We start from the raw sequence: 23,684 nt of genomic DNA, 5'->3' as shown, positions 1-23,684 counted from the left end.
TTTTAAGAGAATGTAACTTTCTTTCAGAGAAATCTTTAAAGAGAAATTATGACTTCCAGAGAAAGTATAGCTTTCGGAGAAAGTATTGTTAGAGAAAGTATCAAAGTATCATCCAGAGAAAGTACCGTTCAGAAAAAAAGTACCGTTCAGTGAAAGTAAGTCTCAAAGAAAGTATTTTTCAGAGAAAATATCGCTCAGAGAAAGCAACTTTGTTTCGGAAAAAAGTAATTTTCTGAGAAGCTTTCTTTAATAGAAAGTAACATGAAGAGAAAGCAACTGTCTTATAGAAAGAAATTTTCAGAGAAAAAACTTAAGGAGAGAGTACCGTTTATGTAGAGTACGGGAGTACCTGAGTACGTAGTACATGAATACACCAGAGTACAAGATAGTACATGACAATACACGAGAGTACATGATGGGGAAAGGAGCGAGAGGGGAGTGAAAGCGGGCATGAGGGAAAGTAGTGAAATGAGAAAAAGAGAAGAGAGTGAAAGAGTAAGAAAAAGAAAGCAAAGAAAGTAGCAGCAATAAAGAGAGTAAACAAGAGAGAGAGAGAGAGAGTGGAAATGATAGGAAGAAAATGAATGAGAGAGAGGGACAAAAATGAGAGAGAGAGAGAGAGAGAGAGAGAGAGAGAGAGAGAGAGAGAGAGAGAGAGAGAGAGAGAGAGAGAGAGAGAGAGAGAGAGAGAGAGAGAGAGAGAGTTTATATATCTAATGGGTATCATTTTACCTGATGTGTGCCAGGAAGGTGAACAAAACGAGACACAAAGGATTATTGTGTTCCCCTTTATTCGCCTATTTGTCTTGAGGGGGGTCGAGGCGCCGCTCTTGACCCTGCTTCTTGGCTTGGCTCGGTCGGTATTTACGATAATCCTGAGCACTGTCGTACCTACTCTTGAAGCTGTGTATGCTCGGAGTCTTCAGTATTTACTGTAGTGACTGGTGGTGTACAGTCTTAATGACCCTCGTGTAGTGACTGGTGGAGTACAGTCTTAATGACCCTCGTGTAGTGACTGGTGTAGTCTCAAGGACCCTCGTGTAGTGACTGGTGTAGTCTTAAGAACCCTCGTGTAGTGACTGGTGTAGTCTCAAGGACCCTCGTGTAGTGACTGGTGTAGTCTCAAGGACCCTCGTGTAGTGACTGGTGTAGTCCCAAGGACCCTCGTGTAGTGACTGGTGTAGTCTCAAGGACCCTCGTGTAGTGACTGGTGTAGTCCCAAGGACCCTCGTGTAGTGACTGGTGTAGTCTCAAGGACCCTCGTGTAGTGACTGGTGTAGTCTCAAGGACCCTCGTGTAGTGACTGGTGTAGTCTCAAGGACCCTCGTGTAGTGACTGGTGTAGTCTCAAGGACCCTCGTGTAGTGACTGGTGTAGTCTCAAGGACCCTCGTGTAGTGACTGGTGTAGTCACAAGGACCCTCGTGTAGTGACTGGTGTAGTATCAAGGACCCTCGTGTAGTGACTGGTGTAGTCTCAAGGACCCTCGTGTAGTGACTGGTGTAGTATCAAGGACCCTCGTGTAGTGACTGGTGTAGTCTCAAGGACCCTCGTGTAGTGACTGGTGTAGTCTCAAGGACCCTCGTGTAGTGACTGGTGGTGTACAGTCTCAAGGACCCTCGTGTAGTGACTTGTGTAGTCTCAAGGACCCTCGTGTAGTGACTGGTGTAGTCTCAAGGACCCTCGTGTAGTGACTGGTGTAGTCTCAAGGACCCTCGTGTAGTGACTGGTGTAGTCTCAAGGGCTCTCGTGTAGTGACTGGTGTAGTCTCAAGGACCCTCGTGTAGTGACTGGTGTAGTCTCAAGGACTCTCGTGTAGTGACTGGTGTAGTCTCAAGGACTCTCGTGTAGTGACTGGTGTAGTCTCAAGGACCCTCGTGTAGTGACTGGTGTAGTCTCAAGGACTCTCGTGTAGTGACTGGTGTAGTCTCAAGGACCCTCGTGTAGTGACTGGTGGTGTACAGTCTCAAGGACCCTCGTGTAGTGACTGGTGTAGTATCAAGGACCCTCGTGTAGTAACTGGTGTAGTCTCAAGGACCCTCGTGTAGTGACTGGTGTAGTCTCAAGGACCCTCGTGTAGTGACTGGTGTAGTATCAAGGACCCTCGTGTAGTCACTGGTGTAGTCTCAAGGACCCTCGTGTAGTGACTGGTGTAGTCTCAAGGACCCTCGTGTAGTGACTGGTGTAGTCTCAAGGACCCTCGTGTAGTGACTGGTGTAGTCTCAAGGACCCTCGTGTAGTGACTGGTATAGTCTCAAGGACCCTCGTGTAGTGACTGGTGTAGTCTCAAGGACCTTCGTGTAGTGACTGGTGTAGTCTCAAGGACCCTCGTGTAGTGACTGGTGTAGTCTCAAGGACCCTCGTGTAGTGACTGGTGTAGTCTCAAGGACCCTCGTGTAGTGACTGGTGTAGTCTCAAGGACCCTCGTGTAGTGACTGGTGTAGTCTCAAGGACCCTCGTGTAGTGACTGGTGTAGTCTCAAGGACCCTCGTGTAGTGACTGGTGTAGTCTCAAGGACCCTCGTGTAGTGACTGGTGTAGTCTCAAGGACCCTCGTGTAGTGACTGGTGTAGTATCAAGGACCCTCGTGTAGTGACTGGTGTAGTCTCAAGGACCCTCGTGTAGTGACTGGTGTAGTCTCAAGGGCCCTCGTGTAGTGACTGGTGTAGTCTCAAGGACCCTCGTGTAGTGACTGGTGTAGTCTCAAGGACCCTCGTGTAGTGACTGGTGTAGTCTCAAGGACCCTCGTGTAGTGACTGGTGTAGTCTCAAGGACCCTCGTGTAGTGACTGGTGTAGTCTCAAGGACCCTCGTGTAGTGACTGGTGTAGTCTCAAGGACCCTCGTGTAGTGACTGGTGTAGTCTCAAGGACCCTCGTGTAGTGACTGGTGTAGTCTCAAGGACTCTCGTGTAGTGACTGGTGTAGTCTCAAGGGCCCTCGTGTAGTGACTGGTGTAGTCTCAAGGACCCTCGTGTAGTGACTGGTGTAGTCTCAAGGACCCTCGTGTAGTGACTGGTGTAGTCTCAAGGACCCTCGTGTAGTGACTGGTGTAGTCTCAAGGACCCTCGTGTAGTGACTGGTGTAGTCTCAAGGACCCTCGTGTAGTGACTGGTGTAGTCTCAAGGACCCTCGTGTAGTGACTGGTGGTATACAGGTGACAGTGTTAAACTACCTTAACCAGTTATTAGACCCAGACTGTGGTGTACCTGGCTAGTCCATCTCTGCGTATAATAACCTCGTCTTAATTAACCTGGATATGATAACTTCTTCAAGTGTGTTCATTAGCCAGATCAACGAGGCATGACCTCTTGTAAACACAAAAGCAGTGTAATGAGATCCTATCTTGACAACGTTTCGCCCACACCTCTGGGTTTTCCAAGCCACAAAGACAGCTCATGGTGAAGGATTTCATTCCATTGTATTTGCGTCTGTGTTTATGTGAGTATTAAATGCTATTTCTCTCCTCGGTACACCCCCCTGGCTTTATGGCTTGGTAAATTGGATGCCCTGGCTTACCTGCGGGTTATTTTGAAGATGTGAAAGGAAGCCATAGTTAACTACATCACTTGCTAGACTATTCCACTTCCTGACGACTCTATGACTGAAGAAATACTTCCTAACATCCCTTTGACTCATCTGAGTCTTCAACTTCCAACTGTGACCCCTTCTTTCTGTGTCCCATCTCTGGAACATCCTGTCTCTGTCCACCTTGTCTATTCCACGCAGTATTTTGTATGTCGTTATCATGTTTTCCCTGACCCTTCTGTCCTCCAGTGTCGTCAGTCCGATTTCCCTCTACCTTTCTTCGTAGGACATTTCCCTGAGCTCCGGAACTAGCCTTGTTGCAAACCTTTGTACTTTCTCTAATTTCCTGACGTGCTTGCCAAGGTGTAGGTTCCAAACTGGTGCTGCATACTCTGATATAAGCCTGACTACTCCTTACAGAGATGTCGGAAAGCTATTCTTAGGTTTGCTAGTCGTCCATATGCTGCAGCAGTTATTTGATTGATCTGTGCCTCAGGAAATAGGTTCGGTATTATACTCACCCCAAGATCCTTTTCCTTGAGTGAGATTTGTAGTCTTTGGCCCCCTAGGATGTATTCTGTGTGCGGCCTTCCTTGTCCTTCCCCGATCTTCATGACTTTGCACTTGGCGGGGTTGAAATTCAGGATCCAGTTGCTAGACCAGGCCTGTAGCCTGTCCAGATCCCCCTGTAGTCTTGCTTGGTCCTCCTCCGACTGAATTCTCCTCATTAGCTTCACATCGTCAGCAAACAGACACACTTCTGAGTCTATTCCTTCCGTCATGTCTTTCACATATTCCAGAAACAGTACCAGTCCTAGAACTGACCCCTGTGAAACTCCGCTCGTCACAGGCGCCAACTCCGACACCTCGTCACGTACCATGACTCGCTGTTCCCTCCCTGTCAGGTATTCCCTGATCCATTGCCGTGCCTTCCCTGTTATCCCTGCCTGGTCCTCCCGCTTTTGCACTAATCTCTTAGTGGAACTGTGTCAAAAGCCTTTTTACAGTCCAAGAAAATGCAATCTACAACCCCCTCTCTTGTCTTACTGCTGTCACTTTGTCATAGACCTCCAAGAGGAGTGTGTGTGTGTGTGTGTGTGTGTGTGTGTGTGTGTGTGTGTGTGTGTGTGTGTGTGTGTGTGTGTGTGTATGTGTATGTGTGCGTGCGTGTGTGATTGCGTGCGTGTGTGTGAGGCTATATTAATTGAGAAAGAGCACCCTAGCTTATGTCCTTCCTTGGATCATCTGCAAAAATCCAATCAACCACCGAGCGAGCTTGAGCGTACTCACCTGTGTGTGGGTTGATTGGTCGAATTACAGCTCCTGGCCCCAGTGTTCTCATACCATGTTCTCATACCATCCTGTAGCTAATCTGGGTAAGGTCATATAGTACCTGGGGAAGCGGGTGAGGGGTAATCCAGGTTTGATCCAAGGAAGTTGAGTAGCTTTATTTCCATGAATCAAGAGCCCCAACCTCAAGGCAAACCCTCTAATGGAATTCTCTAAAATACTTTGTATCAGTTCAAAAATGTTCTAACCAGGACATCGTTTTGCTCTATGTAGAGCTTTATCATGTTTTATCTGTGTAGAGCTTTATCATGTTTTATCTGTGTAGAGCTTTATCATGTTTTATCTGTGTAGAGCTTTATCATGTTTTATCTGTGTAGAGCTTTATCATGTTTTTATCTGTGTAGAGCTTTATCATGTTTTTATGTGTAGAGCTTTATCATGTTTTTATGTGTAGAGCTTTATCATGTTTTTATCTGTGTAGAGCTTTATCATGTTTTTATGTGTAGAGCTTTATCATGTTTTTATGTGTAGAGCTTTATCATGTTTTTATCTTTGTAGAGCTTTATCATGTTTTTATCTGTGTAGAGCTTTATCATGTTTTTATGTGTAGAGCTTTATCATGTTTTTATCTGTGTAGAGCTTTATCATGTTTTTATGTGTAGAGCTTTATCATGTTTTTATGTGTAGAGCTTTATCATGTTTTTATCTTTGTAGAGCTTTATCATGTTTTATCTGTGTAGAGCTTTATCATGTTTTATCTGTGTAGAGCTTTATCATGTTTTATCTGTGTAGAGCTTTATCATGTTTTATCTGTGTAGAGCTTTATCATGTTTTATCTGTGTAGAGCTTTATCATGTTTTTATCTGTGTAGAGCTTTATCATGTTTTTATGTGTAGAGCTTTATCATGTTTTTATGTGTAGAGCTTTATCATGTTTTTATGTGTAGAGCTTTATCATGTTTTTATCTGTGTAGAGCTTTATCATGTTTTTATGTGTAGAGCTTTATCATGTTTTTATCTTTGTAGAGCTTTATCATGTTTTTATCTGTGTAGAGCTTTATCATGTTTTTATCTGTGTAGAGCTTTATCATGTTTTTATCTGTGTAGAGCTTTATCATGTTTTTATGTGTAGAGCTTTATCATGTTTTTATGTGTAGAGCTTTATCATGTTTTTATCTTTGTAGAGCTTTATCATGTTTTATCTGTGTAGAGCTTTATCATGTTTTTATGTGTAGAGCTTTATCATGTTTTTATGTGTAGAGCTTTATCATGTTTTTATCTGTGTAGAGCTTTATCATGTTTTTATGTGTAGAGCTTTATCATGTTTTTATCTTTGTAGAGCTTTATCATGTTTTATCTGTGTAGAGCTTTATCATGTTTTTATGTGTAGAGCTTTATCATGTTTTTGTGTAGAGCTTTATCATGTTTTTATCTGTGTAGAGCTTTATCATGTTTTTATGTGTAGAGCTTTATCATGTTTTTATGTGTAGAGCTTTATCATGTTTTTATGTGTAGAACTTTATCATGTTTTTATGTTTAGAGCTTTATCATGTTTTATCTGTGTAGAGCTTTATCATGTTTTATCTGTGTAGAGCTTTATCATGTTTTTATGTGTAGAGCTTTATCATGTTTTATCTGTGTAGAGCTTTACGATTTTTTTCTCTGAATAGCTTTATCACGTTTTTCTATGTAAATCTTAATCATGACTTGATAAAGCTCTACACTGAGTGAAACTTGATAAAGCTCTACACTGAGTGAAACTTGATAAAGCTCTACACTGAAACTTGATAAAGCTCTACACTGAAACTTGATAAAGCTCTACACTGAAACTTGATAAAGCTCTACACTGAAACTTGATAAAGCTCTACACTGAAACTTGATAAAGCTCTACACTGAGTGAAACTTGATAAAGCTCTACACTGAGGGAAGCTCTCTTATGATAGATTTTGAAACCAAATTCTGATTTTCTTCAAGCTGGTGTTACAGCTGGTGTTACAAGATGTAACACCAGCTGTGCTGGTGTTACATCTTGTGCTTGTGTAGCCTTGGTGACGTCAATGTTTATTTCGGGAGCGTGAACATTGTGTACTCACCTATTTGTAGTTGCAGGGGTCGAGACTCAGCTCCTGGCCCCGCCTCTTCACTGATCGCTACTAGGTCCTCTCTCTCTCTCTCTCTCTCTCTCTCTCTCTCTCTCTCTCTCTCTCTCTCCCTGCTCCATGAGCTTTATCATACCTCGTCTTAAAGTTATGTATGGTTCCTGCCTCCACTACGTCACTTTCCAGACTATTCCGCTGCCTGACAACTCTGTGACTGAAGAAGTACGTGTGTGTGTACTCACCTAGTTGTACTCACCTAGTTGAGGTTGCAGGGGTCGAGTCCGAGCTCCTGGCCCCGCCTCTTCACTGGTCGCTACTAGGTCACTCTCCCTGAACCATGAGCTTTATCGTACCTCTGCTTAAAGCTATGTATGGATCCTGACTCCACTACATCGCTTCCCAAACTATTCCACTTCCTGACTACTCTGAGGCTGAAGAAATACTTCCTAACATCCCTTTGATTCATCTGTGTCTTCAACTTCCAACTGTGTCCCCTTGTTGCTGTGTCCAATCTCTGGAACATCCTGTCTTTGTCCACCTTGTCAATTCCTCTCAGTATTTTGTATGTCGTTATCGTGTCCCCCCTATCTCTCCTGTCCTCCAGTGTCGTCAGGTTGATTTCCCTTAACCTCTCCTCATAGGACATACCTCTTAGCTCTGGGACTAGTCTTGTTGCAAACCTTTGCACTTTCTCTAGTTTCTTTACATGCTTGGCTAGGTGTGGGTTCCAAACTGGTGCCACATACTCCAATATGGGCCTAACGTACACGGTGTACAGGGTCCTGAACGATTCCTTATTAAGATGTCGGAATGCTGTTCTGAGGTTTGCCAGGCGCCCATATGCTGCAGCAGTTATTTGGTTGATGTGCGCTTCAGGAGATGTGCCTGGTGTTATACTCACCCCAAGATTTTTTTCCTTGAGTGATGTTTGTAGTCTCTGACCCCCTAGACTGTACTCCATCTGCGGTCTTCTTTGCCCTTCCCCAATCCTCATGACTTTGCACTTGGTGGGATTGAACTCCAGGAGCCAGTTGCTGGACCAGGTCTGCAGCCTGTCCAGATCCCTTTGTATTTCTGCCTGGTCTTCGATCGAATGAACTCTTCTCATCAACTTCACGTCATCTGCAAACAGTGACACCTCGGAGTTTATTCCTTCCGTCATGTCGTTCACAAATACCAGAAACAGCACTGGTCCTAGGACTGACCCCTGTGGGACCCCGCTGGTCACAGGTGCCCACTCTGACACCTCGCCTCGTACCATTACTCGCTGCTGTCTTCCTGACAAGTATTCCCTGATCCATTGCAGTGCCTTCCCTGTTATTCCTGCTTGATCCTCCAGTTTTTGCACTAATCTCTTGTGTGGTACTGTGTCAAACGCCTTCTTGCAGTCTAAGAAAATGCAATCCACCCACCCCTCTCTCTCTTGTCTTACTGCTGTCACCATGTCATAGAACTCCAGTAGGTTTGTGACACAGGATTTCCCGTCTCTGAAACCATGTTGGCTGCTGGTGATGAGATCATTCCTTTCTAGATGTTCCACCATTCTTCTCCTGACAATCTTTTCCATGATTTTGCATGCTATACATGTCAGTGACACTGGTCTGTAGTTTGGTGCTTCATGTCTGTCTCCTTTTTTAAAGATTGGGACCACATTTGCTGTCTTCCATGCCTCAGGCAATCTCCCTGTTTCGATAGATGTATTGAATATTGTTGTTAGGGGTACACATAGCGCCTCTGCTCCCTCTCTCAGGATCTATGGAGAGATGTTATCTGGCCCCATTGCCTTTGAGGTATCTAGCTCACTCAGAAGCCTCTTCACTTCTTCCTCGGTTGTGTGTGTGTGTGTGTGTGTGTGTGTGTGTGTGTGTGTGTGTGTGTGTGTGTGTGTGTGTGTGTGTAAGGTGTTGCGTACTTGCAAAAACGAAGTGTATGTGTTGGGAAGAATTTTTACAGACGAAGCAGCCACTGGCCTTTTTTTTTTTTTTTTTTTTACTGTCTGCCATATATTCTTGGTAAATTCTTGAAATATTCCTGATATATTCTTGGTATATTCTTCATAAATTCTTGATATATTCCCATTTCTGGACACTTTTTTTTTTCATTTTCAGATACTGAAAAATCGTTTTGAGGGGTTTAATGGATTTAAATATCACTCTTACATAGGCCTACATGTCTTGGGCTTCCCGGAGCCTCTCGGTGATATGCAAATTAACTTGTGTTATAACATTATTTCCTATTATTAAAAGCATAACCCGTTTTGAGGGTGAAAAATGCTTGCTGGACATTAAAAAATAAGAGACCACAACATTGTTTTTGAGTCGTTCAGGTCGTGAGTCCCATTTTTTTCCACGCGTTCAAAATTTCTCCTTGTTCCCCAAGTAGAATTTATACATTTTCGATTCTCCACTGACTGGGAATTATTGGACATGTGGTGCTAAGTGGTTCAGTTGTTTCTTGGTTTGTATTCGATCTGTAGCTGGATGTCTTTGAATTGTGTGATTTGCATACTGTTCTGGACTGCTTGCTGACAGCTTATTTTCCTTCTCTCTCAGCAATGAGAGATTTGTCTTAAATTGCAAGTGGTAAAGACGTCAGGGACTGCTGAATCATTCCTGATACTTCAGTGTAGAGGACTGATGACCTCAGAGGACTACTGAACCTATTGTTACTTCAGTACTGGGGGATGATGACGTAAAGGTCTGGGGAGGGAAGAGCCCAAACCCTGACATTCTCTATTGGAGACCACAAAGGTCCGACAGATCAGTTCTGTTTCTTTTCCTACTAGGAAGCTGCAGACCAGAGAGCTCTGAGAGAACCTGAAGTCTTCAGCCTTCAGAGAACCACCTTCAGCCTTCACAGAGCCACCTTCAATCTTCAGAGAGCCGCCTTCAGCCTTCAGAGAGCCGCCTTCAGCCTTCAGAGAGCCGCCTTCAGCCTTCAGAGAGCCGCCTTCAGCCTTCAGAGAGCCGCCTTCAGCCTTCAGAGAACCTTCAACCTTCAGAGAACCATCTTCAGCCTTCACAGAGCCGCCTTCAGCCTTCAGAGCGCCGCCTTCAGCCTTCAGAGAGCCGCCTTCAGCCTTCACAGAGCCGCCTTCAGCCTTCAGAGAACCTTCAACCTTCAGAGAACCATCTTCAGCCTTCACAGAGCCGCCTTCAGCCTTCACAGAGCCGCCTTCAGCCTTCAGAGAACCTTCAACCTTCAGAGAACCACCTTCAGCCTTCACAGAGCCACATTCACAGAGTCACCTTCAGTCTTTTTCTTGGCGCAAAAAATCTACACTTTACTTCATTACCTTCACTTGGTCTTTGGAACCGTAGCGGTGAGGGAAATTCTATTCGCACTCCAAAGGAGAACATATAAGTGCCTTTATCACTCTCTTGTGTGGGGAATTCTGGTCGATTTGAGTCTTCTTGGTGATATTACCAGTATCTGAGAGTCTTCTTGGTGATATTACCAGCATCTGAGAGTCTTCTTGGTGATATTACCAGTATCTGAGAGTCTTCTTGGTGATATTACCAGTATCTGAGAGTCTTCTTGGTGATATTACCAGCATCTGAGAGTCTTCTTGGTGATATTACCAGCATCTGAGAGTCTTGGTGATATTACCAGTATCTGAGAGTCTTCTTGGTGATATTACCAGCATCTGAGAGTCTTCTTGGTGATATTACCAGCATCTGAGAGTCTTCTTGGTGATATTACCAGCATCTGAGAGTCTTCTTGGTGATATTACCAGTATCTGAGAGTCTTCTTGGTGATATTACCAGCATCTGAGAGTCTTCTTGGTGATATTACCAGTATCTGAGAGTCTTCTTGGTGATATTACCAGCATCTGAGAGTCTTCTTGGTGATATTACCAGCATCTGAGAGTCTTCTTGGTGATATTACCAGTATCTGAGAGTCTTCTTGGTGATATTACCAGCATCTGAGAGTCTTCTTGGTGATATTACCAGCATCTGAGAGTCTTCTTGGTGATATTACCAGCATCTGAGAGTCTTCTTGGTGATATTACCAGTATCTGAGAGTCTTCTTGGTGATATTACCAGCATCTGAGAGTCTTCTTGGTGATATTACCAGCATCTGAGAGTCTTCTTTGTGATATTACCAGTATCTGAGAGTCTTCCTGGTGATATTACCAGTATCTGAGAGTCTTCTTGGTGATATTACCAGTATCTAAGAGCCTTCTTGGTGATATTACCAGTATCTAAGAGTCTTCTTGGTGATATTACCAGTATCTAAGAGCCTTCTTGGTAATATTACCAGTATCTAAGAGCCTTCTTGGTAATATTACCAGTATCTAAGAGCCTTCTTGGTGATATTACCAGTATCTAAGAGCCTTCTTGGTGATATTACCAGTATCTAAGAGCCTTCTTGGTAATATTACCAGTATCTAAGAGCGTTCTTGGTGATATTACCAGTATCTAAGAGCCTTCTTGGTGATATTACCAGTATCTAAGAGCCTTCTTGGTGATATTACCAGTATCTAAGAGCCTTCTTGGTGATATTACCAGTATCTAAGAGCCTTCTTGGTGATATTACCATTATTTCCTGGGAAGTATTACCGATATTCCTTTTTGAGTGTGAAGGGTGGGAGGATCGAGCCTCCACCACTACAACTCGCACGTGTTTAGCGCTCCCTGCCACAGCAGCATCCCCCCCCCCTAAACTTTTATTGGTTATAATCATTTACTTCAATTATTTTTGCTAATAAAATAGATAATTTTATTAATAACAGATAATAATAAAATTGCATCTTAATGGTACTTAATTTTATTATTATTGTTATTATTGTTTATTTTTGACATTAACAAAATTTCATGGTAATGATAAAATTATATAGTATTAGGTAACTCTGTTATGATTACGTGATGTGATTATTATTACTATTATTATTACCTGTCGTGTTATAAAGTTACCTGTTTTACCTATGGGGTCATTGCCCCCCCCATCAAAATTCGATCGATACCATGCCCAGCCCTTCTAGGGTAGGGTAGGTGCCTGAGCCCGAGCCTTTAGCTCATAAGACTGTCATTCCCATTTGTCCCCTTGGGGCGGGGATGGCAGACCAGAGAGGCCTAGCTTGTGGCTAGGCCTTGGGACAGTTGGTCCCAAAGATGAGGAGGTACTTGTGCCTCCTCCCATGGGAGACTTAGGTCTCAGACACTCCCTAAAGAGGGAGCCAAGGCCGGGCCACCACTTGGACAAGGCCCGGGGCCGGGAGAATACCGGCTAATCTTTAACTAACTAACTAACATCAAAATTCGGGTCCCCGGCCGGGTCTCCTGTTGGCTCGGTTGTGACACCGTTAAAATATCTCACAAAGAAACGTTGACGACAGCGCCCATATTATTTTTCTGTTCTTCAACGGTAATCTCCTGTTTACCTTTCATGATAGCCGTTGACAACAGTTGGTCAGGGACTAGTGACTTGTTTGGTCTGGATATGCCGGTCCAAGACCAATATTATCAGTGACTGTGATTATGCATAATTACGTTAGGCTAATATATATATATTATATATATATATATATATATATATATATATATATATATATATATATATATATATATATATATATATATATATATATATATATATATAAAATTCTTATTAAAGTGGTTTTTGCCGCATTCTATTCTAGTTAAAATCGAGTTTTTGGGAGCAAACTAGGAGTTACTAGTAGACTAGTACGTACTAGTCAAGTGCCGTTTTAATTTAATTCCCTCTGAGTGATGTAAAGCTTCGTAAAGTATTTTGGAAAAAACTGAATAGTTTTTTTTATACACTTGAGATTTGCTCTCTTTTCTCTCTCTCTCTCTCTCTCTCTCTCTCTCTCTCTCTCTCTCTCTCTCTCTCTCTCTCTCTCTCTCTCTCTCTCTCTCTCTCTCTCTCTCTCTCTCGAAATATTTTTTTGGACTTAATTTCAGAACTGAGAAATTTGGAGAGAAAGACACACACACACACACACACACACACACACACACACACACACACACACACACACACACACACACACACACAGAAAGAGACAGACTTATGAGATCAATTTTCAAATTTATATTATTATTTTTATTATTAATATTATTATTAATATTATTATTAGTAGTATTTAGAAGCGTTACAGTACATAAAGGCGAGATCGAACGCACGAAACGTAGGAACGCCGCCTCTACGCGCCCTCAACAAAGGGGAAATCCGATTATGACGAAGATGAGGGTTATCATGTTGCCATGGCAACCAAAATGAACAACAAACAATATAATGAAACTTAGCGGACGGTGGATCGAGCCTCCACCACTTCTTGTGCAGTAATTAGTCCCAACTCTGTTAAAAACCTCATTAAATGTGTTATTAAGCAAGAGTTAATTACAGGTCAATTGCTTCATGGATGAGACGGGTGATTAAAGGTACCTTAACGCCGTTGATGGGCTCTTGATCCAGGGAATTGGGTCTTATCTGTACCTGGATTACTCCTACGGGTTTATTGCTTCCCGGTAACACTTAACAACAATGACACTTGTGTTTAGCTAACCATCTATTTGCTGTGTTAGTTTCAACAGAGGTCTCATGACTGAGGGACTCATTAACACAAATTCCTTCTCTTCTTCATCATTCTCCTTTTTATGGACTGATGAAGCCGCTGTGTGGCCAAACATTTCCTTGTTAAAGATACCTAAGTGTTGCACATGTGTCTGATTTATCAACTTGTCGGTTCTCTGAACTATTTATCTATAGAGTTTTGATGGAAGTAGGTGCATACCTAGCTATTGTTGCCTCGGTAGGTACGCTCGGTAATTGTTGGTAAATGGTTCAGAAAATCAACAAGTTGATGAATGAGACACTTGTGCAACACTTGTGCAACACTTGTGCAACACTTGTGCAATATTTGGCAATCTTTATTTTTACATTAAAGATGATCACTTACTTTTATCACATTGATCACATTTTATCACATAGATTGATCACATCGACTCCAGATCTAGGGACTGATTACCTTATACTCCTTCTGATCTTCCACTGTTCTTCTCTGTATTCGACTAAGGACGGTACTGACTGGCGAAATGTTTGCCCACAATAAAGATACCCAAGTGTGGCACGAGTCTCATTCATCAGGTTCCCACAACGAGACTTGAACTTCCTGCATATTGTAGTTTATTCTATCGTGGGAAGTCTGACAGACAAACGCTTCTGTCCCTTCACTCATCTCTAAGCTGATCTTATCTCGACTCCGGTGATCACGTGTATTCTTCGTCTTCTAGGCTTGACACTAGTCATCATCCAGGATTATGTCTGTGTTTTGGAGCGTCTGAGCTTCCCTACACGAGTCTGTTTACAGAGGAGGAGGACGACGCTCTTTTGTTGGTAGATGAGGTGACCATTGTATCCATTATTGTGTCTTCTCTCACGACCTTCACAATTCTTTCAGTATAAAACAGCAAAGGTTATTAATATGGCTAATTTGTTGATTTGGCTCTCTCGTTTGTCTCTTCTCCGTATTCACCCTCTACTTGCTCTCCATTTATTTACCTTCATGTTTGCAGTGTAACTCACTTATTCCTTTCCTCCCTTGGGAAGTTCCGACGATTTATGATTGTTCCACCATGTGCAAAAGCGGACTTTTCCTGCTACAACCTCACGTTTACTCTTTATTAAACACTTCCATCCTCATTCCTAGGCTGTTGCAGTCTACACTAATGATTCTAAATTCCACGACGATGTCGGATACGCAGCTGTTTTTCCTGAAAAATAGGTGTTTCAAATTCCCAGAATGGAGTACAAGTTATCCAGAAATCCAGCTTCCCTCATCCAATTATCCTTGATATACAGCTTCAGCTATGTTGCACTTGTAGTAAACACACAGTAGTTTTATTCGCTGTGTCCCTGGACACGTGGATGTTCAAGGCAGTGAACAAGAAGATTCAGTCACTTTGTCGGCTATACATGACCTCCCGACTTCCCAAACTATACCATCACACATTGGATAACTCCTTCATGATAAAGTTGACACATTAACCAAGTACCCCGAAGGATAATATAGAATATAACTTCGGTGTATCTGTGTCTAGCATTAGGAATAATATTAGGAGAGAAGTAAATAATGAAAATGAATGTTATAGGAATGTAATTAAAAGCCTGAGTAGATCTATAACCCACTATGATAACAAAAGCGTAGATAAGTATGTTTATGGAGCAGCTTGCAATGTGAACAGACTGACTGATGTTGTAGTGGCCAGGCTTAGGCTTGGTTACAAGTACTTCTGGCAGTTTGGGAGACATACATGTAATGATCAAACCAAATGTGGCCAGCTTTATTGTCACTATCTTGAACACTATGTGCTTAATTGTCCATTTACTGAGGAATACAGAGATAAACAGTATAATAACCTATGTGACATGTCAAGATATCTTATTACTGAAAATAGGATAATAGATATATTAAGCAAATTTCCTAAATTTGCTTGTAACAGATAAGTGAACTGTAGATATAAATCCGGATGTGCTCCTGTTAGCTCTTTTGAGACCTTCCTAGGCCTTATATGCATCCATATGTTCTTGAATTACAGTCCACAGGATGGATATAGGTGCACAATAAACTAGCCACTTCGGTGGCAAAATCTAATCCAAAGGAATATTCCTTTCTCAGACTATTTTTTCCAGTGATTTCTCAACGCCACACTGCTGGCAATAACGTTGGTCCGAGTTGAACCACGACAAATTTCTCTCTATCAGACCACCTCGAGGATTCTGGCCATCATCTTCCCATCTTTGTCGTGTTTGGCAGACTACGCTCACACGCTGACGTGTATGACACACATGACTCACTCACTGTCATATTGGACACACGACTCACTCACTGTCATATTGGACACATAACTCACACTGTCATATTGGACGAGAGTTGTATTTGTCTCTGTGTATACACTGAGAGTTGTATTGTGTGTATTATACTAAATTAAAGCATTTTTGTCTAGTGGTAAAAAGCTTACTAGCATCCTTAATGACCCTAGTGTATTGGAAAGCCTTGAAACCCCACTGACCAACCAGCCTAGTCCTTTAACCCAGACCATTTTTTTTTACTCCAAAAATAATACAAACTTCCCAGATATTCCTAAATGACATCATAGGTGTAAATTGCAAGGTGAGTCTTGCAATAATTTACACAGATATGAGGAGAGAGCGTGATTGCATGTTGCTATTTTTAATATATATCAAAATATAGACGAAATGGAGGAAATATTGAAGTGTGTTGCATCTTGAGTGTGTTGCAGCTTTAGGGTGTTGCTGGTGGAGGATGTTGTTGGTGGAGGGTGTTGCTGGTGGAGGGTGTTGTTGGTGGAGGGTGTTGCTGGTGGAGGGTGTTGTTGGTGGAGGGTGTTGTTGGTGGAGGGTGTTGTTGGTGGAGGGTGTTGCTGTTGGAGGGTGTTGTTGGTGGAGGGTGTTGTTGGTGGAGGGTGTTGCTGGTGGAGGGTGTTGTTGGTGGAGGGTGTTGTTGGTGGAGGGTGTTGCTGGTGGAGGGTGTTGTTGGTGGAGGGTGTTGTTGGTGGAGGGTGTTGTAGGTGAAGGATGTTGCTGGTGGAGGGTGTTGTTGGTAGAGGGTGTTGTTGGTGGAGGGCGTTGTTGGTGGAGGGTGTTGTAGGTGGAGGGTGTTGCTGGTGGAGTGTGTTGCTGGTGGAGGGTGTTGCTGGTGGAGGGTGTTGTTGGTGGAGGGTGTTGTAGGTGAAGGATGTTGCTGGTGGAGGGTGTTGTTGGTAGAGGGTGTTGTTGGTGGAGGGCGTTGTTGGTGGAGGGTGTTGTAGGTGGAGGGTGTTGCTGGTGGAGTGTGTTGCTGGTGGAGGGTGTTGCTGGTGGAGGGTGTTGTTGGTGGAGGGTGTTGTAGGTGGAGGGTGTTGCTGGTAGAGGGTGTTGCTGGTGGAGTGTGTTGCTAGTGGAGGATGTTGCTAGCTGAGCGTGTTGTTGGTGGAGGGTGTTGTAGATGAATGGTTCAGAGAACCGACAAGTGTGATGCTGGTGGAGTGTGTTGCTGGTGGAGTGTTTTGCTGGTGGAGTGTGTTGCTGGTAGAGTGTGTTGCTGGTGGAGTGTGTTGCTGGTGGAGTGTGTTGCTGGTGGAGTGTGTTGCTTGTGGATTGTGTTGCTGGTATAGGGTGTTGTTGGTGGAGTGTGTTGCTGGTGGAGGGTGTTGCTGGTGGAGTGTGTTGCTGGTGGAGTGTGTTGCTTGTGGATTGTGTTGCTGGTATAGGGTGTTGCTGGTGGAGTGTGTTGCTGGTGGAGTGTGTTGCTGGTAGAGTGTATTGATGGTGGAGTGTGTTGCTGGTGGAGTGTGTTGCTTGTGGATTGTGTTGCTGGTATAGGGCGTTGCTGGTGGAGGGGGCTGCTGGTGGAGGGTGTTGATGGAGGGCGTTGCTGGTGGAGTGTGTTGCTGGTGAAGGGTGTTGCTGGTGGAGGGTGTTGCTGGTGGAGGGTGTTGCTGGTGGAGGGTGTTGCTGGTGGAGGGTGTTGCTGGTGGAGGGTGTTGCCTGACTTGGCTAGTGGGCTTTTGAACCAAGGGACTGTAGCTGTTTCTTCGGGTTAAAGGTAATGGGTAATGAGCTGTTTCCTCGTATCAAAGGTAGTTTTGATCCAAGGTAATGTAGCCATTTTCTTGGATCAAAGGTAATTTTTGTACTGTTCTCCAGCAGCTGTAGGACCCCTTACCGGTTTAGCGGTTTTCCATTAAATTTAATTGTAAGTTTAACTCAGTTTCAGTAGGTTTCACTCAGTTTCAGTAAGTTTCACTCAGTTTCAGTAAGTTTTACTCAGTTTCACTGTTTTACTCAGTTTCAGTAAATTTCACTCAGTATCAGTAATTTAACTTTCAGTATGTTTCGCCCAGTTTCCGTAAGTTTCACTCAGTTTCACTCAGTTTCAGCAAGTTTTACTCAGTTTTAGTAGGTTTCACTCAGTTCCATTAAGTTTCACTCACCTTCAGAAAGCCTCAGAGTTTCACTCAGTTTCAGTAAGTTTCACTCAGTTCCATTAAGTTTCACTGTTTCAGTAAGTTTCGCTCAGTTTCAGTAAGTTTCAGTTTCAGTAGGTTTCACTCAGCTTCAGTAAGTTTCAGCAAGTTTCACTCAGTTTCAGTAAGTTTCACTCAGTTTCAGTAAGTTTCACTCAGTTTCAGTAAGTTTCACTCAGTTTCAGTAAGTTTCACTCAGTTTCAGTAGGTTTCACTCAGCTTCAGTAAGTTTCAGCAAGTTTCACTCAGTTTCAGCAAGTTTCACTCAGTTTCAGTAAGTTTCACTCAGTTCCATTAAGTTTCGCTCAGTTTCAGTAAGTTTAAGTTTCAGTAAGTTTCACTCAGCTTCAGTAAGTTTCAGCAAGTTTCACTCAGTTTCAGTAAGTTTCACTCAGTTCCATGAAGCTTCACTCAGCTTCAGAAAGTTTCACTCAGTTTCAGAAAGTTTCACTCAGTTTCAGTAAGTTTAAGTTTCAGTAAGTTTCACTCAGCTTCAGTAAGTTTCAGCAAGTTTCACTCAGTTTCAGTAAGTTTCAGTTTCATTAAGTTTCACTCAGCTTCAGAGAGTTTCACTTAGTTTCAGTAAGTTTCACTCAGTTCCATTAAGTTTCACTCAGCTTCGGTAAGTTTCACTCAGTTTCAGTAAGTTTCACTCAGTTCCATTAAGTTTCATTCAATTTCAGAAAGTTTCACTCAGTTTCAGTAAGTTTCACTCAGTTTCAGAAAGTTTCACTCAGTTCCGTTTTCACTCAACTTCAGAAAGTTTCTTTAAATTGCAGTAAGTTTCACGTTGTTTCGTTTTTTCGTTCTTTTCCAACTGTTATTTCAAAATCTTCCTTTGAAGGTAAAAATAACACACACACACACACACACACACACACACACACACACACACACACACACACACACACACACACACACACACACACACACATCGGGGCCAGGAGTTGGGACTTGACCTCTGTAACTACATAAAAATAGGTAAAAGTAAGTTAATCTCTTTCTCTCTCTCTCTCTCTCTCATCTTGCATCTTCATGAGACAGAGACAGTTTCCTGGTAACACAAATGAAGTGCAAAATATGTGAGAAATTTTATATTTACACTTATATAACAGGCTTACATTTCACAGTCATAAGACAGGAGGACAGTAACCCAGCTGGGTGGTTGCTGTCAGAGTGCAGAATATTTAATAAGCTTAGGTTTAACACTCGTATGACGATTGTAGTGAAAATGACGCACTGGCTGGTTGCTGTCTACCAGCCTACTGTCAGAGTGCAGAATGTATCATCCCTTTAATATTCACTTGAAGAAACTCGAGCACTACCATAGAGTCGTGGTTCCTGGTTAACTCACCCTAGTCCTGGTTAACTCACCCTAGTCCTGGTTAACTCACCCTAGTCCTGGTTAACTCACCCTAGTCCTGGTTAACTCACCCTAGTCCTGGTTAACTCACCCTAGCCTTGGTTAACTCACCCTAGTCCTAGATAACTCACCCTAATCCTAGTTAACTCAACCTAGTCTTAGTTAACTCACCCTAGTCCTGCTGTAGGAGCGTGTATCCTGCTCCTCCTCCATCCCAATACAGGACAGGAAAAGCTTGGATACGAATATCCTGAAGGGGATAATCGTGAAGGACTCCTGGTGGGAAGTACTGGAATACCAGAATGGTTATCCCTGGGGATACCTGAGGTGTGGTATCCCTGGTATCCTGCTGTTAAAAGAGCCAGGTATTGGAAAGAGGCTTCGGCACCTGATGTGTCTTGGTACAGAAGGAAGTTGATCTATGACGATTTTTGGGCGAGTACAGTCTTACGTGGACTCATGGGTCAGTCTTCTTGATAGATTGACGAGTCTGCAGTGTCAGACTGACTCATGAGTAAGCAAGAGTGTCTTGTAAGGTGATTCATGAGTCAGCAATCCTAGCCTGACTCATAAGATTGCCTTGGTAAGGTTAGACTGTAGGACATGGACCCGCCAGTGACAGCATTGTACCGGTGGAGGAAGCAAACACTCCACTACCATTGTACACTTCACTTATCCTCCCCCCCATCCCTGCTGTCACAGGGTTAGTGTGTTCGTCTCGCCGTAACCAGACGGAGGATCGAGCCTTCAACACACACCACTTCCGGAAGAAACACCCTCAGTAATCTTTGACTAAGCACAGCTGCTCAAGACGTCTGCAACACAGATCACCGTTTTCACTGTGGTGTTGATGCTTCCACTGCAGCCATAACACTGGCTTTCAAGACTTTCTCATCACACAAACTAGGCCCAAAAATATATGCGAATTTACCATAGAAATTCAACCAAATCCATTTCAGTTGTTTGCCGTATCTAGTATTGCACTAATAATTCAAATCTCAACACCGTGTATAACCCCCGGCTCTCTAGAATTCTTCGATTATATCCCTTAGAATACACTGCATAACTCCTAGAATACACTGTGTATATATTCACTTCCACTATACAATATTTAGAAAGCAGTTTTTCTAGAAATATTTTCCTTCAATGCTAGTATAAATAATTTAAAGAATGGCCAATAGAGAAATTGATTAGAATTTCATCAATTTCGTATTGCAAAAGATTGACTGAGGATTGATTAGTGTCAGTGTGGAGAGGTTGATGGTCAGCGTGGCAGTGGGATAAGCCCGGGGGTGCTGTTGCAGACCCGCCCACCTGTTGCAAGCTGTTGCAGCTGCTGGACTGACACGCGAGCAGACTGGTAGACAGCAGGAGCAGTAGCAGCAGCTGCTACTGCTGCAACAACACCTACCCTCTCACCACACACACCAGGAGCTGTGACTCGACCTCTGCAGTCACATAGAGGTGATTACACTTACTCTCACACATACACACAAATAACGCACACGTGGTGAGATGGGGTGGGGTGGTGGTGGTGGTTGTGATGCTTGTTGGTGGTAGTGGAGCAGCTACCAGCATCAGAGGAGAGTTCTACCACCGTCAGAGAAGAGGATGCTACCAGCATCAGGATGCACACGGTGCGAGAGACAGGGATGCAGCTTCCCACACGCGCTATTCAACACAGTCACACGCAAACTAACCCGTACCAGGACAACACGTACCTCTCTCTCTCTCTCTTTCTCTCTCTCTCTCTCTCTCTCTCTCTCTCTCTCTCTCTCTCTCTCTCTCTCTCTCTCTCTCTCTCTCTCTCTCTCTCTCTCTCTCTCTCTCTCTCTCTCTCTCTCTCTCTCTCTCTCTCTCTCTCTCTCTCTCTCTCTCTCTCTCTCTCTCCCTCTCTCCCTCTCTCCCTCTCTCCCTCTTTCTCTCCACCCCCACGTACTCCCACTACAACGCCCACAACTATCACTTAAATCTATCTGGAGTGTGTCCTGGAGGTCACCGTCCACGTGACCAGGTCCCAGACCAGGACCATCTCCCTCCCGGGTGGATCAAGGCCTGATCAACCTGGCTGTTACTACTGGTCGCATGCATTCCACCGTACGAAAACTACAACCCGGCTGATAACGAACTTTAGGAACCTAAACAGCTCCATCTTGAAGACAGATAGGAGTCAATTGGTAATCCCCTTTATGTATATGGGAAGCTGTGGAACAATCTTGGGCTCCTAACACTTACATTGTTTTCTCTTAGTGTACTCATGGTACACCTGCTTCTCATAGGAGGAATGTTGCAATGACTATCAAACCTCTTTCGTAGGCAGTGATTTCTATGTGTAGATTTGGGACCTCGAGAATTTTCCAGGTGTAAAATATGATGCACCTTTCTCGCCTGTGTTACAAGGAGTACAGTCAAGGAACTTCAAAAGTTCTCAGTAATTAAGTTGCTTGACTGAACTTATGCATGCAGTGAAAGTTCTCTGTACATTCTCCAGATTTGTAATTTTACCTGCCATGACTGTTGCTGTTAATGTACAGCAGTGTTGCAGCCTAGAGAGAAAAAAATAACTTAAAGTGGATCATCATTGGCTTGACATCCATTGTTATGAAGGTTCTCATAATCTATCCTATCATTTTCCTCGAGGTTGTGATAATGACACTGTTGTGATCTTTCGAAGATGAGTTCCTCTGACATTATCACTCCTAAATCCTTCATTTTAGTTTTTCAATTTTGTGAGTGATTATAATTTTATCAGATTTGGACCCCTATTCTAGCGTTTATTTCCTCAGTTTTTCCATAACGAAATAAGTGAAATGTGTCCTCATTAAACATCACATTTTCTGTGGCCCGCTGGAAGAAACACTGTACAATCATCACTACAACTAACACTGCACCATCATCACTAGTACTAACACTGTACCATCATCACTACAACTACTAACACTGTATAATCATCACTACAACTAACACAACACTGTACCATCATAATTACAACTACTAACAGTGTACCATCATCACTACAACTACAAACACTGTAGAATCTTCACTACAACTACTAACAGTGTACCATCATCACTACAACTACTAACACACTGCTGTGTTGTCGCTACCATCATCACACCTTCCATCACTACCACCTCACTACCACCATCACCATTACACCCACCACTATCATTATCGCCATAATAATCATTACCTTCACACTTACCATCATCATTATCACCACAACCATCGTGAGAACTACCATCCCTACACTGCCACCACAATTCGATCAACCTTCAAAACTACAACTATCGTTAAATCATCCCAACTACTACCCTTTACCACCGCTACCACAACTACAACTACACATCCACAACCACTATCACCGTCTTGACCGACACAAGTATCACTATCACCACCACCAGGACTACAACCACCACTACCACAACCTTCTCAGTAATTTCACAGTAACAGCACTACAGCATCTACGTCATACAATAATATTGTTACCTCACTTGTATTTACCACTCCCTTATTTAATAATAATAATGTATATGTTTTTTGGTTGCTCCAAACTATATTGAGAGTGAATGTGATACAGTGAACACTTCACTGCAGCTCACAAGACTGCCATCCCCACGAGCCCCTTTGGGGCGGGGCAGATGGCAGACCAGAGGCCTAGCTTCTCCCTACGAGCCCCGTGAGGGCGGGGAATGTGGCTAGGCCTGGGGACAGTTTGTCCCAAAGATGAGGGGGTACTTGTACCTCCTCCCATGGGAGACTTAAGTCTCGAGACACTCCCCAGATAGGGAGCCAAGGCCGGGTCACCACTACTTGGAAAAGACCCGGGCCGGGAGAATACCGGCGAATAAAAAAAAAAAAAAAAAAAAAAAAAAACCTATTGAGTATCGTTCCTGCTGGAGTTCTAGGGTAACTATATTGATAGTGAATGTGATATAGTGAACACTTCACTAACACAGTAAAACTTATTGAGTATCGTTCCTGCTGGAGTTCTAAGGTGACTATATTGATAGTGAATGTGATATAGTGAACACTTCACTAACACAGTAAAACTTACTGAGTATCGTTCCTGCTGGAGTTCTAGGGTAACTATATTGATAGTGAATGTGATATAGTGAACACTTCACTAACACAGTAAAACTTACTGAGTATCGTTCCTGCTGGAGTTCTAGGGTAACTATATTAATAGTGAATGTGATATAGTGAACACTTCACTAACACAGTAAAACTTACTGAGTATCGTTCCTGCTGGAGTTCTAAGGTGACTATATTGATAGTGAATGTGATATAGTGAACACTTCACTAACACAGTAAAACTTACTGAGTATCGTTCCTGCTGGAGTTCTAAGGTGATATAGTGAACACTTCACTATCACAGTAAAACTCAGAGTATCGTTCGTTAGTAATAAACCAAAAT

At 43.1% G+C, this 23,684-nt stretch overlaps 1 protein-coding gene across 1 annotated transcript in view; it reads right to left on the bottom strand.

Annotated features, from left to right (window-relative positions):
- The window catches only part of LOC138852583 (uncharacterized), an 88,606-nt gene extending 67,431 nt beyond the window's left edge, over positions 1-21,175 (bottom strand). The window contains exon 1 of the mRNA XM_070084191.1: positions 19,439-21,175. Coding sequence (XP_069940292.1) covers positions 19,439-19,480 — 42 coding nt within the window. The 5' untranslated portion in view covers positions 19,481-21,175. The remainder of the gene's footprint in view (positions 1-19,438) is intronic.
- Between the last annotated feature and the right edge of the window lie 2,509 nt (positions 21,176-23,684).

Source organism: Cherax quadricarinatus, chromosome 11 (genome assembly GCF_038502225.1).
Source record: "Cherax quadricarinatus isolate ZL_2023a chromosome 11, ASM3850222v1, whole genome shotgun sequence".
Lineage (NCBI taxonomy): Eukaryota > Metazoa > Arthropoda > Malacostraca > Decapoda > Parastacidae > Cherax > Cherax quadricarinatus.
Note: the sequence above shows the minus strand (reverse complement) of the source record. Positions and strands in the feature narration are given on the sequence as shown.